The 18311-nt window shown below is 40.2% G+C and overlaps 1 protein-coding gene across 1 annotated transcript in view; it reads right to left on the reverse strand.

The window, feature by feature from the left end:
• Nucleotides 1-16453, reverse strand: part of LOC105927275 (protein bicaudal C homolog 1) — a 90371-nt gene extending 73918 nt beyond the window's left edge. Inside the window, exon 1 of the mRNA XM_036126248.1 lies at nucleotides 15850-16453. Within this exon, the coding sequence (XP_035982141.1) occupies nucleotides 15850-16048 (199 nt within the window). The 5' untranslated portion in view covers nucleotides 16049-16453. The remainder of the gene's footprint in view (nucleotides 1-15849) is intronic.
• Between the last annotated feature and the right edge of the window lie 1858 nt (nucleotides 16454-18311).

Consider the following 18311-nt stretch of genomic DNA (forward strand, 5'->3'; position numbering starts at 1 on the left):
AGTGTAAGGACTTTAGAACTGGGGTGATGTGCTCTACTTTCTTAGTCTTAGTGAGGACGCGGGCAGCAGCGTTCTGGATCAGCTGCAGCTGTCTGATCCACTTTTTAGGCAGACCTGTGAAAACACCGTTGCAGTAATCAATTCGACTAAAGATGAACTCATGGAATAATCTTTTCAGATCCTGCTGAGACATCAGTCCTTTAATCCTAAAAATGTTCTTCAGGTGATAGAAAGCCGACCTTGTAATTGTCTTTAGATGCTTTTGGAGGTTCAGGTCTGAGTCCATCACTACACCCAGATTTAGGGTGTGATCAGTGGTTCCTAGCTGAAGCTACTGAAGCTGTGTGCTAACTTCTGATCTCTCCTCTATTGGTCCAAAAATTATTACTATAGTTTTGTTTTTATTCAATTGAAGAAAATTTTGGCAAATCCATGCATTGATTTCTCTTAGGCATTTACTCAGTGCTTGAACTGGTCCATAGTCACCTGGTGACATGGTGATGTAGAGCTGTGTGTCGTCTGCATAGTTATGGTAGCTGATGTTGTTGTTTAAGCAATGTTTTCTTGGTATCCTTTGTAAACCAGCCATTAACTACACTAAATCTGGAAAGAAATCTATTTCTGTTCTTTCTGAAGACATATCTAACTTGACATGTAGCTGCAGCCTTCTATATAAACCAATGTCTTGCTCCTGCTTTCCATGCAGAGCAGGTTGCAGAAGTAGTAAGATATCATTAGCAATGTTCATGGTCGGAATCAAGCTTGTGCATCTACAGCAATGACTCAATATGACTTTGCAACTATATTGCGACACTTTTAAAGGACCACTGATGTAGGGCTGGATGATAATTTAATAACAATATATATCGATCAATAGACACATATTTTCATTCCGTATGCATTCTAGCCTATCATGTAGTTTAATATTACAGTCACTACATTCTCGCAACCAATCACAAATGCAGACCCACGTCCCATTCAAAGAGTTCAGCAAGCATGCATTCTTTTATCTTTTTTAAAAACTTGTAGTTTGGGTAAAAAGTTGGTTGAATAAATGATTGAGTTAGAATTCAGTGTTTTTTGTGTTCTGTGTCTAAAAATAGGTCGGTAAACAACGGCACCAAATGGCTGCGCTTAAAATATATGTTTTGAATTTGTTAATAATTATCGATATCGATACAATATGATTTCTATTTTATTGATATGCTATTTTTTCTATATCGTCCAGCCCTACGCTGATGAGAGAAAGAAACCTTTTTATTCATATTTGCTGGCCTCATATGTGAACATTGCATCAGCCTACTGTTAAACACAATTATTTCAAGGACAATTCAAGCAAGTAACTAATTCTGTTCCTTGAAAGGCAGAAACGACCACAGCTGAACGCTTCAGAAAAATGCCTTGTTGCTTTAATGCTACAATCACTTAAAACTTTATTCACAAAGCTGTTATCATATATTTGCGCCGTCCAGACGTCACCCTCTGTTCCCAAACAGCCCCTCTTTTCTCTAGCTTCCTGTGCGGTTGCCAAGCAACTATGCTACGAAACAAATGTAGAAAGTGCCAGATGTTCCTGTCTGACAAAGACAAAAGCCTACCGGGAAAACTAGACTCACTTACCCTAAGGTCACAATGATGGGGAGTCTGAAGATGAAAAGACAACAGACAGTGTTTTGACTCTATGGACTATTTTATAAGGAAAACTCATTAGCAGCATGTTTAATAAAGCCACATTCAGGTTTGCAGTAACATCACTTAGATAAGGAAATAAGATGTTGTTGGTAAAATGTTTGGGTCATCTTCTTTGCCTTTATCTGCCTTGTGTAAACGCTGCCAACGGATTACATAATGCTGCGCATTCCTGGTGCCTGGTATCTAATAGATCCCCCACAGAGCACTGGGAGTTGGCTTTGTTTAACAGATTGAGAGTTGCTCGATAAACATTTCACTGTAAAATTGGGAAATCACTGACGTTTAAAGTTCACAGCCCTTTAATTACCGGGCAGAAGACTTGTCTTCAAAGGACTAGACAGATCTGTAGAGGATCCTTTTAAGGTTTGTTTTTTTGTTCCATTACTGGATTTGATTACTAAACTTCTGAGTTATCCGAACTGATGTGCTTAATGGGGATCTATTGCTTTTAATAACACACATTTCCTGATTAATTTAAGGTTTTGGGAAGTTTAGCTCTTAATAATTAGATTTCCTTTTTGTTCCCCACACACTCGTTTTTAGAATTTGAGTGGAAAAATCTTCTGGCATTGACTGGTTCCGAAGGTTACACGCATAAAACGGACTCTCTCCAATCAAGGCAAGTGGAGAAAGGCCGACTGTTTTGGTTGTTGAATGAGAGAAGAGAGCAACAAACCAAAACCCAAGGTTATCCACACATAAATGTTAAAAATTGATCCTGAGGGAGGGGTTAAAGGCTGGCTGGTTTGGACGTGTCGGTGCGGGCACGCGTTGCATTTGTGCGCGTGTGTGCGGGGAACATCAAGAGCCGCGCCCCCCAGTGAAACATTTTCTGAAATAGCAACCGCAAACCCGACAGAATGTAAATCTGGGCCTTGAAAAAGGCTGATGAAAAAGGAGTTTGAGGGCCGTAGAAAAACAGGTTTTCATTTCAGCCCATTTGCAGCTCCAGCAGCAAAAGAAATGGATCACGGCACTCCAGGTTGACGCGGTATGTTGATGTAGCACTCCTGGTTTTATTTTCTTGAGGAATGAAACACAGCTTTTTCTGTCCAGCAAAGCTCAATTATATTACAGCTTCTGAAAGCCTCATCATGCCCAGGATGAAGGAATTTGAGGTGTAAGCAAAGTTAACGAAAATGGTTTGATTGGATCAGTATGTTTTAGCAAGAGAAGAAAATGGTGAGAAAGGAGAAGGGGGCAAGACGCAAACAGAAAAAGTACAAAATAAAGCCAGTTGTTAAGTTTCATGTTTAGGGCACATGTTGGATGCTGTTAACGTTTTATGACTATAACGATAGCCGACAGTTCTACAGAGGCTTAAACTTGGCTACAGAAAAATATATTCTGTCATGGTGCGCTACATTTATTTGAGATGACAAATACTGGATTGCTGGTGCTTTCAACAACATTCACAAGCACTGGACTCACATCAGCAGAAGCATCTCAAACCAGAGCTAATGGCCAAGTAAAGCTCTTTAAGGATGAATTCATACCTCCCAGTATCCCGCACCGTTTGCTGGAACGCAAAGCCTGAGGGGACGTACATTTCGTCACCTGCTCCTGCCCACTAGTGTCCACCTGGACTTTCCACAGACATCTATGTGAAGCCCAGGGTTTTGTGACTGCCCAGTGTCAGAAAAAAAAAAAAACAACAACTCCCATTCAAATGGTGCTGCCAAACACTTAAATAAAAGCAGAACTCGGATCATGAATAGAAGACTAAAAAAACAGCAATGATGCTTGCATCAGGACAAGTTGAGAGGTAAACTGTTTTCTGGTATGAGTCCCATCATGCATATCACAAAGGCCAAAGACCTTTCTCTAGCTGAGGAATAGACACTCATTGTAATGAGCACAAAGAGTGGAATGTAACTTCTTGAATCGTCATCAATTGATGCAAAACCAACCGTCTCAAACGGCTGCACTGACGGGCACAAACAACCTGGCAGGCTACCAAAACACAAATAAAGGAAGCTTGGAGAGTACTTCAGCCTTGTCCTTAGGACCTGAGTGAAGTTGCCACTGCTACTTTGTTCAAATGTAGCAAACATTATGTCAAACACTTGCAATATGTTAGTTCTGATTTTAAACATTTAAAAATCTTTTTTTTTTTTTTTTTTTAAATAAGGGTAGATACTTAAAGTTGAACAAGGCCCCCTCAAATTACCAAAGTCAAACAGAAATGGTCACAATTTCATGTAAAGTTTGTGCTGTTAAAATGTTTATTTGTGCCACTGTCATTTTTGAAATAATAATCTACAAGAACAAAATGATGTTTGTGACCAGCCATATGTGAACACCCTTGGTGTCTGTTTGACCTTTGGATGACCTTTATACACAGACCAGTGACATATTTTTTGTTTAAATCGGGTCATATGACGGGGGTGTGGAGGAGGGTAATTTACAAATAGAGATTTCCCAATCCCCTAATTAAAAGCTGGTTTAAAAAATTAGCGAGCTGTGCTCTGATGGGACGGCCTATGTACGGAGCCACCAGTGCTACAATAACCCAGACAAGGGATATAAAAAAACCAAATAGATATAAGTAAAACACAACACCTACATTGGACAATCAGACAAATTTTCAACACTTTCAACAAGAAAGCAATCAAGTTGATTATGAACTGAGGAAGAGGCTACACTAGGTTGCTCCTAATTTACAGCAAATACAAAAAGCTTAAACATTATTTTTTTAGATGAAAAGGGACTGACTACATTATGATTACAGAATTTAAGAAATATATTGTGTTAAAATGTAACAAAGCATGTACTGCTATTCTGATTCTGACACCCAGATCAAATACAACCATTACAGGTTACAGTTAAAAATGAAAATGTTCTTAATTTCTTTCCCTATATTTTTGTTATTTGCCAATATTTTATATCTTTTACGTAGTTCTACAACTTGGCTTTTTTCAGTGATATTACTGGAATAATAACTCATCTCATCAAGTCAATCCAGTGATTTACCTAAACCTGAATTTGTCATTATACAATGTTGTGCCAGTTCAGACGTGACAGAAAGCGGTAACGGACTGCGTTACCCATGATGCAATGTGGTCAAAATTGCCACCAACTCATGTGGTCAAAATGGCCACCAACTCCCATCACGCAACACGGCAAAATGGCCGCCGATCAAGATAAGGTTGCTATAGTGATGGCTATAAAAGCCGATCACACACGATGAGCTTCCTTCTTCCCTGGCTTTAGCCAACCCGAGAAGACACAGCTGTTTCCGTTGGGGTGATCCCACAACACGTGCTCGAATTCCTCGCTGGACCGAGAGTTTTTTTTCGAAGCCAAACTATTCCCTGTGCAGACAGGAGGTCGACTAAAATAAGTACTTTTAAATTCCCTCTGATCAAAAGACTGAGAGACGCCATATCTCCCAGTGATCGAAGAGGACCCCGCTTTGTCTGGCCAACAAAGCGACTGTGGACCCGGAGGAAGAAACGAAGCAGCTTCTTCCCATCCCGGTCCCGCTGCAGCCTGCGGATAACTGCGCTCGTCAAGACGCATCCAGAAAGCCGCAACACTCGGGAGCGCTCCGGACCAGCCCCGAGGCATCTCAAAGTAACGGACTCTCCCCTTTTATTTCTGTCTCACCAACAGGGTGTTTAGAAGTGCCTGGGCAGGCGTAGAACTTTGTAGGTGTTGGTTAATGCTTTTATTCCACGACGAAGTTGGAATTATTTTGCTGAACATTTTCTTTGTATGTGCATGTATTTTACAATTGATTTTGCTGTGTTGATTTGTGATTCATCAATAACCCCGCCGTGGGTTACCGCCTTATTTCTTTTCATCTTTTTTCCTGCTCCCCCCCCCCCCTCTCTCTTTTCGCTTCTCCTTATCAGTTTAATCTCTTTGTCCGAGCTCAAGTCGCGGGCTTTGCTTTAAACTCCCAGTTAGCTGCCCCCTCTTGAAGCGAGGCATTACCCCATCAGCGTAAGCGTGGTTACGTCATTAGGACCTCCCCACATACGTCAACGTAGCAGCCATCTTGGGAGGGTCACGTGTATCTGGACTGTAGGTAGCTTAGCTGAACTAGCTTTGTGTAAGACATCAAAGCGTCCAGTGAGATTCCCGAAGCTGTTCTGTCTGTCAATGCTGATACGTGAAATGCCGGTGTTTTGAGGGCGGTGTTAAACAACTTTGAGTTAAGTTAAGATCTGCTAACCGCTCATTTTAATCCATTGTTTATTTTTGTTTTGTTCTTTATTTCCACATATATATTTTGCATGTTTTAGTTTAGTAATGAGTAAGAATTCCAAAGTTGTTTGAATCAGAGAATTACTGTAACAGGGAATTGCTTTTGGTTCAATAAAACCAACCACTGCGGAATAGACATTGTTTTGTGTTCAGTCCAATTCACAGTTGCCTGGGTATTCAGAAATCAGAGCTAACCTCCTTTGGAGTTAACATCTGACATTAATACAGAGACAATATCATTGGATGGTGATAAGGAATAAGGATTTAAACTCTAATTGCAGTTACATTGGGGTTCTCACAGCCTGCTGGATAAACCTGGTCGGTTAACAGTCCGACCTGATCATTTATTCCAGCATAAATGAGTTCATAACAGCAAGTTAACTAATGCATTAGTGGTATAAATACTTATAAGCTTATAGCTAACATCACCACCATTTGAACTATATTTGTTATAGCGAAATTTTGAGTTGAATGATTTATTATTTAAATTATAATACCAAATTATAATTAATAATAATAATAAGCATATTCAACCAGCTTATGGCATAGCAACAATAAAGTGGAGCCAACCCCATATAGATGTTAATGTATTGTATATCTCATTTTTGATCAATGAGAGGATTTGTAAAAGGAAAAAAAAGAAAAAAATGCACACACACACACACACACACACACACACACACACACACACACACATATATCAAGTGTTAAGGCACCATCACACCTTTAACACATATTCTGCATCAAATCCAGCCAGTGTCTGCTATACAAATCACAGTATTTCTAAACGACAGATGATTTTCAGATCTAGACGTCAGACAGGGAGAGAGGGACTTTCCTTTCTGTTGTTGGCCCACTCACTTGTTTTCCATTCATTGCAATGTTTAAGTCCAACAATAATCTGTTGGAGGATTGTCTCTAAGTTCCCAGCTTTTCCATCTTTACTTTCACTTTAGGCTCCTCAATTATTATTATTTTTTTAAAAAGCACCATGTCATATCTACTGAACCCAACAACAACAAAATCTTCCAAAGTCTATTCAATCAAGGGAATAATGACGCACATAATCGAATCCACATGTCGAAACGTGCGGCTGTGTTACAGCTGTTGATCTTCTTGATTTCTCCACTTCTGTGTGAGAATGTTAAATGAGTATTGTGTTGTAGAATCAAAGACCAGCAAAACCCCAGTGTCTCCACCATGGGTTTGACTGAAGCTGGAACAACATAGCAGTGTTTGAACCTTTCCCTATGAGAAATAAAGGGGAGAAGGAGAAAAAAAAGGAAAAGACAGCAGAGCATTCCCCATAAGACACTCACTTCCTGCCCGTCTTACTCAGCACCCAGAAGGAAGGAGAGGCTGAGGCCCTCACACATAGTACCCCCATTATATATGTTGGTGGAAAACCTGAAGCAGTCATTCTTTGAATAATAAGAAATAGACAATGACTACATTTTCTTCAAGGGCCCAGGTCACCTACTCATTCCTCGCTGATCTTTCTCCAAGATGTATTTAGACCTGCCAAACCTTTAAAGTATTTAAACTATGGCAATTATAGCAAAAGCTGATGAAAGGTTCTTAACAACTACTTTTCAGCATGAATTAAAAGTGAAAGGCTGACTATTAAAGTTGGGTGGTAATAAAATATTAATTCACAACAATGTATATCAAAAGCAAGAGTATTTCTTCATATTACTGTCATTACAAAATAACTGCAAATCTGTTTATCAAGCAAAATATTTAAAACATCCTGCTTTTGTTTTTATGAATGGAGAGTAGGGCTGGACAATTAATCACATTTGCAATATAATCACAATAAAAAAAACAAACATAATTTCTAAATGGTTGAGGTCTGCAATTTTTTTCCTACATAATAAACGGATAAGACGCGTCCTTTTGTAATATGCTTAAGGTGGCTTTGCCTCCACATGGAAGGGAAGAGAGTCGCAGCAGTGAGATAATCTAATTTTATTTTTGTTTTAGAGTTTATATAATCATACTTTTGTACCAGAAACTTTCAGAAATCTCCCCATAGCATTAAGTACTGGTCAAACAGTTTAATACATAGACTTGTTTGCTGGTTGCACTTTATGCTTAACTCAACAAAACTAGTCTCTTGAATAATAATATTGTGATTAATAAGAAACAGTTACATTTCTTAGGTTAAATTCTCCTTTTTTACAAACACCTTTATGTACTGGGCATTTTTGTTGCTTGTTTTTAATGCTTGTTTTTAAAAGTCAAAATTAAATCGTAATCACAATTATGGTTGCAATAAATCACAATTTTGATTTTTGGGAAAATTGCACAGCCCAAATGGAGAGTGCACATCCTGTTAAATTTTGACTGCTAACAATCCTAATGTGACATCGATTGACTGCAGTTACACATGTATAGAGTTACTTTACCACAACAGCACTTTAAGTCCATTTGTCCCTTTGAGAACTGCCCAGGTATATTTGGTATTAATCTGTTACCTTGAGAAAATGTCTATACTCACTGAACTTCTTAACATTTTGTCACGCTGCACCCACAAACTGATAGACCAACACAAACTGAGTCACCCTGTGTAATTTAATCTCCTATAATGTAATTTAACCTTTAATATAAATCCAGCTATTCTGGTAAGGCCTCAGGGGTTTGTTAGAGAACATTTATAAACAAACATAATGATGACCAACGTCGCAGCAGACAAGTGGAGAAGTCAAAAGCAGGGTTTGGTTATGAGACAATATTTCAAGCTTTGAACACCTCATGGATCACTGTTCAATCCATTAATAGAGTTTGACACATCAGGAACTCTACCAAGACACGACCATTCTCCTAAACTGTTAGGTCGGGCAAAGAGAGTATTAATCTTAGAAGCAGCCAGGGGGATCCTTGTAGCTGGAGGGATCCACAGCTTAGGTGGGACAATCTTTGATTGGACAAATATTCGTCTTGCTCACCACAAATCTGGTCTTCATGGAAGGGTAGTGAGAAAAGGCAAAAGAGGTCCTGCGGTTTGCCACAAGCCATGTAGGAGAACGCACAAACGTGAGAAGAAGGTGCTCTGGTCAGATGACATTGAACCAGAAGCTTTTGGTCTACATGCCACACAATGTAAGGTTGAAAACTAATAATGGACACCTTGTTGAATCCAGCATCTCCACAGTGAAACACGGTGGTGCCAGCATTGTGTTGTGGGAATTAATTTCTTCGTCAAGAACATAGAAACTGGTGAGCGTTCATAGAAAGGTGTAGCTAAATACAGGGCAGTGGTGTCTGCTAAATTCTTGAGACTGGGGAGGAAGTTCCCCTTTCATCCGGACAATGCCCTAAACCATAGTTTACAGCCACAGCCACAATGGGATGGTTTGGATCTAAGGATATTCACAAGTTGGAATGGCCCAGTCAAAGTCAGGACACTTCTTAAAAAAAAAAAAAAACATTTGGCAATTCTCTCCCACAATGATGCGCTAATTTATCAAAAAATACATTGATGTGTGTTTTGATGTGAGTTAATTATTGAACATCCGAAGTCAGTCTAGGCAGACAGTATTATGGTATACTTGGTATTTTATGTGAAGACTCAACAATACTAAAAAAACAATTATATGGCACAACCCTACTGACATGGGTCAGACTGAAAAAAATAAAAACATTCCCAACTATTTCACCATTTGTGAACATTTAAATTGGCACCACATTTACTAGTATCATGCCTGGCTTAAGGCTCCTTCAACTAAACAACAGCCAGACATTGCAAGAGTTTCAACCTACTGCAACCCTCGGAAAAAGAGTTAGATGGTTTTCAATAATTATATTTTCACATATCGATGACATTACAAATGTCCTTGCCTGATTAAAAACCTAAATGTAATTGCTGCCTCACTTGTCTCCATTTAGAAACCAAGCAAACCTATGATAGGCAGCGGTTTAGAAGGGGAAAGCAAATTAGTTAAATGAGGAAAATGATTCACTTGAGCTAATTGTGGGTTGTTGTCCCCGTTTCGCAGCAAACATGTTGTTACGATGTGTGCAAACACTGTCCCACCAGGAGCCTAAGCTTAATCACTAACACCACTGAACTATCATTACTAGTCTGAGCAAAGGAAACCAGAGCCAGATCCCAAACAGAGAAGGACCACAAAACTTGTGTTTTTTTTTTTTAAATATTGTTGTTTTGGGGGGAAAATGCTATTCTTTTCGCAGACTCTCTTTCAGTCTTATAATGAATGTAAAAAAAAAAAAAGACACCAAAAAACTAAACAGAAATAGTCTATTATGCTGTCTTCCACAAGCATCAAAACATCTTTCAAGCTTTCATTCCCTTGTGAAGGTCTCCAAGGCATTTACCAGGGAGTTCTTATCCAGTGTGCCAAGAGCACACTGAGCCAGCATAGCCTTCGATTTAAATCCGTTGTAGTCACTCGTATGGTTGAGAATCTGCACAAACGCATGCCAAGAGTACAACAGTAAACCCAGAAAGCATTTGGGGGGAGATTTTGTTGTCACCTCACCCTCTGCTTACTGATGGAAAACCCTGGAAACTCGAGTCGCTGCCAGAGCTGCGGATGCTGAACTACTTGCTTAGCAAGTAATACTTTCCATGTTCTTCTGAAGTAGACGATGCCACAACCGGGAGGCTGTGAAGATCAGCTGACCCAAAGAGCAGTGAGGAGGCTGGGGTTTAGGGACGGGATTTGCTTCTTACATTCCTGTTATTCACCAGACACACCTCCATGAGATGAGGCTAAACGCTTCACCTTAATACACTGGCTTTCACATGTTTTAGCCATTAAAAAAAAAAATTTCTTTGTATTGTGCCAAACACTAAACTCTTTTTTGCCATTCTGCTCATTATAGGGTAAGCTAAGTATTATGGATTGGAATTGGCAGGTTAATTAGTTGGACTATCTGCTGTGGTAGATAACCAGCAGTGTGCTGCTAAACAGACATGCTACTTTTACCTTGTTATCTCTCGTTTTAAAACAGAATTGCTTTCATGAGAGTGATGGGTGCCTTTAGTTTTCACACCTTGGCTGTCCATGTTTTACAAAAACTTAAATATTTCCAGTCATAATCATTGGAAAGTGTAGTAGCCTTCTTTCTACCAGCTGGTCAGCAGCGTGCAGCAATAAGTTGGGGAAACTGTCATTTTTCAAAACGTTGGTACTGATAGCGGCCTAGGCTGTCATGGATAGTTGGGTTTTAATTCAGTTATTTCAGTTTTCTTATACAACTGTAAAAACTTCAAAATCAGTTTAAACTGAGATTCTAAATTGTCCTTCGGTTCTTAGTCTTGTGTGTTTCCGAGTTGGACAGAATGTCCAAAATTGTTAAAGTACAAAAACAAAAACGTACGAATTGAAGAAGGGCTGAAATGACTCCTAGAAGAAACATCACATTAGACTTGGGCTGGATTTCTTCATGGACCGTTTTGTTTGTATATGGAATAAACAGCAGCTATCTTCAGCAGAAGAACACTGCTCATTGAGTTGGTTCGGTTTTTATACACATGCATTAAGAAAAGCAAGTAAGATTCTTTCTTTCTCAATTTCTACCGGATATAAAAATAGAAATATTTCAACAGGGAGTTTCAAGATCATATTTGCAACTAAGCAAAACATAACATCCACTGATTAGTAATCAATAAAATAATGAAAGTTAAATGCATTTAAAAATGCCATAGTTTGGGTGTCTTAGTTTTTTTTTATTAAATGGGACTATAATGGATAAATGTAAAAGACATTTTGAAAAACAGATTTGGAATAACACTAGATTGATAAAATAGCAGAGCCTACAATAAGCCACAGCAAAAATATCTTGCATAATCTGTAAGCAGCCTCTGAAATCGGAAATCCTGGCAAGCTTAGGTGTAAATCTAATTTTTTTTATATCTTTTAGAATTAGATCAAATGTTAATGAAACTAAATTTAACTTAACCGTACAATAATGGCTGACACTGAAACCTGAAAGCGTACTCCACCAAGAGTGTTAGTACTCCTAACACTCTTGGTGGTTATGCATAATTCATCTTACAGAGTTTTGCTAAATAAAGAAATTAAAAAATATTATTAGCCGTTTGAACTTCTTTACTTGTCATGTCACAGCTATAAACTTAAATGTTTCTTATTGGGATTTTATGTGACAGACCAACACAAACCTACAAACCGTTAATTGTTTACAAACAAAAATCTGAAAAGTGTGGCATACATTTGTTTGATTTGATTTTATAACCCAACCCTGCTTTAAACCTTTATCCCTGGCCTGCCTGCTGTGTTCCTATGTCTTATAGGAACATCATGATGACATTTCTTCATTAAAATTCATCACCAAATCTATGAAACCTTCACAGAATAGCTGTTTTTATAATGGAGATAAACAATATATTGAAAACAAGATGTCATCGCAATGTGTGCACAATATTGCAATCCCAAATGGCTCCTAGGATGTAATATTTTCCTGTGTCCTTTGTCTTCCACTAACAATTATGTGCTAATTTGAGTCAACCCATCACAGAAAAAAGACCAAAAATTATGTTTAGTCACAATCACATAGCAAATAAAATGTATATATATTTTTTAAATTAGTAACTAACATCATGGCAGAGGTTTCCAAAGCTCTATTGTTTTAGGACTGCAATTTCCAGCAAAATTACACCATCTACAGTAGCATTTGGAGTATTTCGTAATTCCTAACCAGATGGTCACTGTGGCTAAAAAAAAAAAAAATGCAAACTTCTGAAGACAAACTACCTGGACGAGGCCAACAATTTGAATTGTTGTTGTGTGGGAAGGGATTGCAGCATGATGCCCTTTGGCTCGCTCCCGAGGGTCACGTCGCAGTTAATTTTCACAAGAAAGACAGAGCAGCGGGATCACTGCAGCCAGCGTAACAGTGGATATAAAAATATACTAGAATTCCTAATAAAATGGTTTCCTTATGGTCCAAACTCTTGCCTTATCACATCCAAATCTATATCCTATCCACTCAAACCACAGACAGATGTTACAGAACTCTGACCTACACGAACGAGGCAGAAGGAATCATGTGTTACGCAGCCATAAAAATTTGTCTCTGATCCTGTAGGGTTTTTTTTTTTTTTTTTGTTGCAATTACTTATCACCCTTTGCAAAACTGAACAATGTACTGCTACTGACATGTAACCATAGCACACACATAAACACCAGATTTTCTTAACTGCTGCAGAGTGGGGGGTGGGGGGGGGGGGGGGTAGGTCAGACGTTAAAGCAGTTTCAAGGGTGAGATAGTCTGAAGCTCTGACCCACCAGGCAGACAAGCGACTGAAGCACAGCAGACGTTTCCACTCTGCATCCAAACTGCGATGTCAACATGAGCCGTGTCAGCCATGATGTCATACAGACGAGGTTGGGGAAGAAGATGTTGGCATAAAACAAACCAAACAAGAAGGGGCCAAACTGACAAACTGTTGAGATTCACCCAAACAGCGACATCACGCTACACGCTCATGTAACATGTGTAAGCAACATGTTTGGGTAAGCTGGCGTGACGCGGCGCTTGGTATGTCCGGAGGACCCCGACTCGGGGCCGGCCCCGCTTAAGTTGTTTTCCTGGAAGAGTTCGAGATGACATGGAGCTTTGAGGAATGTGCAGAGCAGCGCGGCAGCCACCAGGACATTCTCGAGGGGAGCCACATGTGTGCGTGCACACATCTGGCTTGAGCGCGTCTGTGTTCAGCATTAGACCAGCTGCGATCCAAAACACTGGGATATATAAGAACGCCATTGGATTTACTGACGGCCACCTGAAATCACGTGACACAGAATGCATTTCACCTCTTAAGACCCCAGAGTTTTGGTCCAAACACAGGCTTTTAGACACCCGAAAAACGGCTAAAACGTGAAACATAAACAACTGATCAAACATACAGTATGTTTTTGATCAGCTGTAAACTTCATTTACAGATCTGTCAGAAGAAATAAAAGCATTTTTTTTTTTTGGAGAGAATGGATCATTTTTATATCTTAAAAACACTATTTTTAGACTAAAATTCTTTGGTCTTAGATTAAAACTAACATTATAATTTGTGGCATGTTTTCGGTTCTACAAACTTTTGACGCTTTGACAATAGCTTCACAGGCAGTTTACGGAAACTAGATGCCTGTGAAATTCAGACTCCAGCTCACCCAGCCCAAAGCTTCAATACAACTCACCGCTGTGTCTGAAATTAATGGCAAAATGAACTCAGCCTTTCCTGTAAGGCGATCTGTTCACCGTTGCGCAGGAATTGTTACGAGTTTCCAGTCTGACCCTGCCTAAATGCTAAACATGAGCGGGTCGGTTACCGGTATTGAGATATACACCAAGGTTTTAAAAACGTTTACGGCTGCAAAACTGCAGACATTCTCCTATTTGCTGTTCCTACAGTTTAAAGTCCTTTTAATGTGATGGCAGAGAAACAGCCTCCGCTGTAGAGCAGGACACGCTTATTGCCCCTCGCTCACATGATGATGTCCACCACCACTCAGATGGTTGGCAGAACGCTGCAACCTGATTCCCTCGCTGACAAGAAAAAAAAATGTCTGTAAATATTTTGTATCATGAAAAACATGGTCAGTTATAGTGTGTTAATATAAACATGGTAATGGTAGCATCATGCTGTGGCGTTGCCACCTATTACTCTTATGAATGCAAAGTCATTTTAAAACTAAGAGTGCCAAGTCTGTTAACTGGCTGACTGGCTGCCCAACCAAATAGAAAGACTTATTAACCAGCTAATAGTTTATTACACTTGTGTTACTCTGTAGCACAACTACCAAAAAAATGTGGAACAGGCCCTGGAGAACTACTATTTAGAAGGTGTTTATTCTGTTAATTATTATAATTTCATTTATTAATCAAAAACACAGAATAAACACCTTCTAAATAGTAGTTTTCCACGGCCTATTCTAGATGTTAGATAATTATAACTATATGCAATCCTAAATAATCGTACAACTGCAATGTATTATTTCTGGATATTGCAATGATGGAAGTTTTCCTCACTTCTCTTTCCATCAGCACACTGTCCTACTAGGACCTAAATGAGAAGGTAGCATAAAATAAAATGAATATCAATATCAACCGGCCAAATTGTTCATAAACGCGCAGAGCTTTTTTAAATGCATGGCCCCTGCGGTGCTCAATGTTGTTGCCTACAGGCGCTCTTATAGTACGTTGATGCTGCACCATACAACGATCACAATGTAACAATAGTTGCAGATTTCTGTTTTGCATTTCAGTGTAAACACCATGGCCCATTCCTGTTGCTAAAACAAGCATTAATCAAACTTGGACTCGGTCATGAACGTCAGTACTGGCAATAGTGTTGGTGTAAAGGATGAACACATAGAGATGAGCCAAGCCTGTTGCAGCAGCTGTTTGTATACGCAGACCCTTCAGCTGAAGAGTATTTAATCTGAACGTTCAGGTCAATTTCAGTCTGAGCCACAAACACACAGGGAGGCAGACAAGAGCCTGTGTGGCGACACCTTGTGGTCAGAAAAAGTTACTTCTGCTAAAGCAAAAGGGAAAACTTTCACTTCTTCTGCCCTTTCTCAAGTTTTTGGCACCATCCAATGATCCAAGACAAAAATCAGGATTTTCCTTTCTTTTTCGGCTATTTTGCTGCTTTTTATGCATTCGTGTTAAAATCCTATTGCCGCGGCTAATTGCCCGGTCTTTATTGCTAAACGATTCACGCGGACAACGCGCACGGAACGTTAAATTAAATACAGAAAAACGAAAATGTCTGACAAAAAGCAAACAAACAAACAAAAGAAGAAGCAAAAGACGCAAGCAAAAACTTTCACCAGCAATTCAGTCGTTGGAGGAGTGAGGGAGCTGCTGCTTTTTAACAGATAAATGAAACGTGGTCACGATTGAAGGCTGAAAATACCACTGAAAACCCCTCACTGGGGCCATTTTCTCTCCATTTACCTAATAACATGATCTCCAGCTTCTTGCGGTCCACGCGGAACCTCTCCTCGGTCCACTCTGGGTCCGGCAGCGGATGGGGCCCGCTGAGGTCCTCCTCTGATCCGGGGAGAGGGGAGTCTGTGCTTCTCTCGCTGTTGGAGCCCTGGTCCGACTGCTGCTGCTGCAAGTATCCGCTCAGAGTGGCGCACTGAGCAGCCATGGCGCTGCGCGGCAACTTTCTCCAGGGGCCACAGCGATTAGACTTTGAAAGTTGAGTTAAATAAAAAAAGAAAGAAAACAGACGTCTGCTAACTTTTTTTTTTTTTTCTAAATTCCGTCACTTCGAGACGTCGTGCGCGCTCATTGTAGGGCAGTCAAGCTTACTTTGTAACTGCGGTTACTTCAAGCCCCTTCGTTTTTCCCCCATTGGACAGACTTCTAAAAATAGGCAGCGGCAGCGGCAGCAGCAGCAGCTCGGTGATCCGCTCGCTGTAAGCTCGCCTGTATCTGAAGAATTAACAGAGCCTCATTCCAAGCAGCTCCTCGGCAAAGTTTCACGTGTCAGACTCCTCCCAGAAACTTTTAGAGCATCGCCCCCCGGGTTCCTTCCAGGGAAGATCTCCAAACTTTTACTGGTTCCGAGAAGGGCGCTGGGGTTGGATTTGTTTCGTGCTCCTGGGTGAGCAACTTCATGCGTCGTTTGGAAGAAGCGAGCGCGGCCACCTCTCCGCCACAGAACATCAGACGCTTTAAGCTTTAGTTGAGACGGTGTTGAATAGAAACACGAAGCCCTGCAAGAGCACCAATTGCAGGGAGGACTAAGGGCGCGTTTGGAGCAAGCCATCTTTGAAATGAAACTATGCAAATCTCCTACAATATTCTCGCCTGCATAACTAAAACGGAGCACTTAAGGTTACCCCCCACCAGACACATTATTAGGTAGCAGGTTGGATCGCCTCGGCCTTCAGAACTCCGGTTGGGTTTGGTGTTTTAATCATGTTCAGTTGGTTCTTAGGGGGCCTTCTAAAAGCTTTCTCTATTCAAAAAGTGAATTTTTTGAATTGAAAAAGCTTCCTGGAGAGGAAGCGAAACGTCTTCAACTACGGAAAACAAGTTCAGTTGTTTTGTTTTTTACTTTTTTTGGAATGACCATGACCTGGATGACTGAGAATCTTCACCAAGTTCTTAGGGGGCCCAAAGGGTGCCAAGAAATTATCCCCATGGCATTAATCCACCATCGGCCTGAGCCGTTGACGCGAGCTCTATGGATCCTTGTTTTAATGTTGGTTACACACACACAATCCTGACCCCTTACATCTGGATATTGATGCTCAGATTGAGATACATTGGACCAGGAAACATGTTTTCCCACCAATGATGTGTAAATTCTGGCCCTAGTTTCCTTTCTCTTTAGCTGACTGGACAGTGGGGTCTCCTGCTGCTGCTGTTGTGCACTCAGAGATGGTACTCTCAAGTCTCAACACCCTGATCCTGACAAGTTATGTCTGCTACTGTTGTCTCTGTTTATTCTCAAACCTTTCTGGTCTCATAACTGCCACCAGCTGGGTGTTTTCTCTTTTCTGGACCGTTCTCCGTAAACCAAAGAGATTGGCTGTGGCGTGTAATCACAGTAGATCAGCAGTTTCTGAATTACTCTATACCTGCCCATCTAGCACCAGTAAGCATGTCACATTCAAAGCCACTTAAATCTCCTTTTTGCCCTCATTCTGACGCTTGGTGTGAGCCGCCTTCTCCGTGTCTAGCTGCCTAAATGCACTGAGCTGCTGCCACATGCATGGCTGATTCGCCATTTATCTAAACGGGCAGTTGAACGGATGTACCTAAAAATGTGGCCACCGAGTGTGCAGAGGCCGGATCTGTCTGCCATTCAGTTCAGACGTTTACATACAGTCACCATAGTCATGAATGTAATGAATTTTGGAATTTTAATCGTTCTATTCCACGGTGGAATGACTAAACATGCGTCTCACTCCTACTTGGATAAACATTAGCATGTTGCAGAGAAATGACATTCCACTTGTCGCCTCAATTTTAAGAGGGTTGAGGTCTGGCCATTCCAACTTAATTTTAAACCCGCTTTGTCTATTCCAAAACCACTTCAGGTGAACACTTTGGATCATTTTCCAGCAGGACCACCCATTTGTCACAAAGTTCTTTATCGTCTAGCTCAGTGGTCTGCAACCTGTGGCTCCAGAGCCGCATGTGGCTCTTTACACCTTTAGCTTTGGCTCTTAAAAACTTGGACCAAAAAGGCGGGGGTAAAAAATTGGTCACTGTTTCTAAATCTAAAGGTAATTTAAAATTGCTAGCTTTGGGATGCATATAGTTATGCAATATATGCATAACATTTTAAGAAAGAAAGAAACTAATGGTGTATAGAATATTTTATTATAGCTAAATGAAGTATCTTTTTGTGAATAGGTTGCAAACGACTTGCTTTTTCATCATTTTGATGCCATTTG

The sequence above is a fragment of the Fundulus heteroclitus genome, chromosome 22 (assembly GCF_011125445.2).
Source record: "Fundulus heteroclitus isolate FHET01 chromosome 22, MU-UCD_Fhet_4.1, whole genome shotgun sequence".
Classification (NCBI taxonomy): Eukaryota; Metazoa; Chordata; class Actinopteri; order Cyprinodontiformes; family Fundulidae; genus Fundulus; species Fundulus heteroclitus.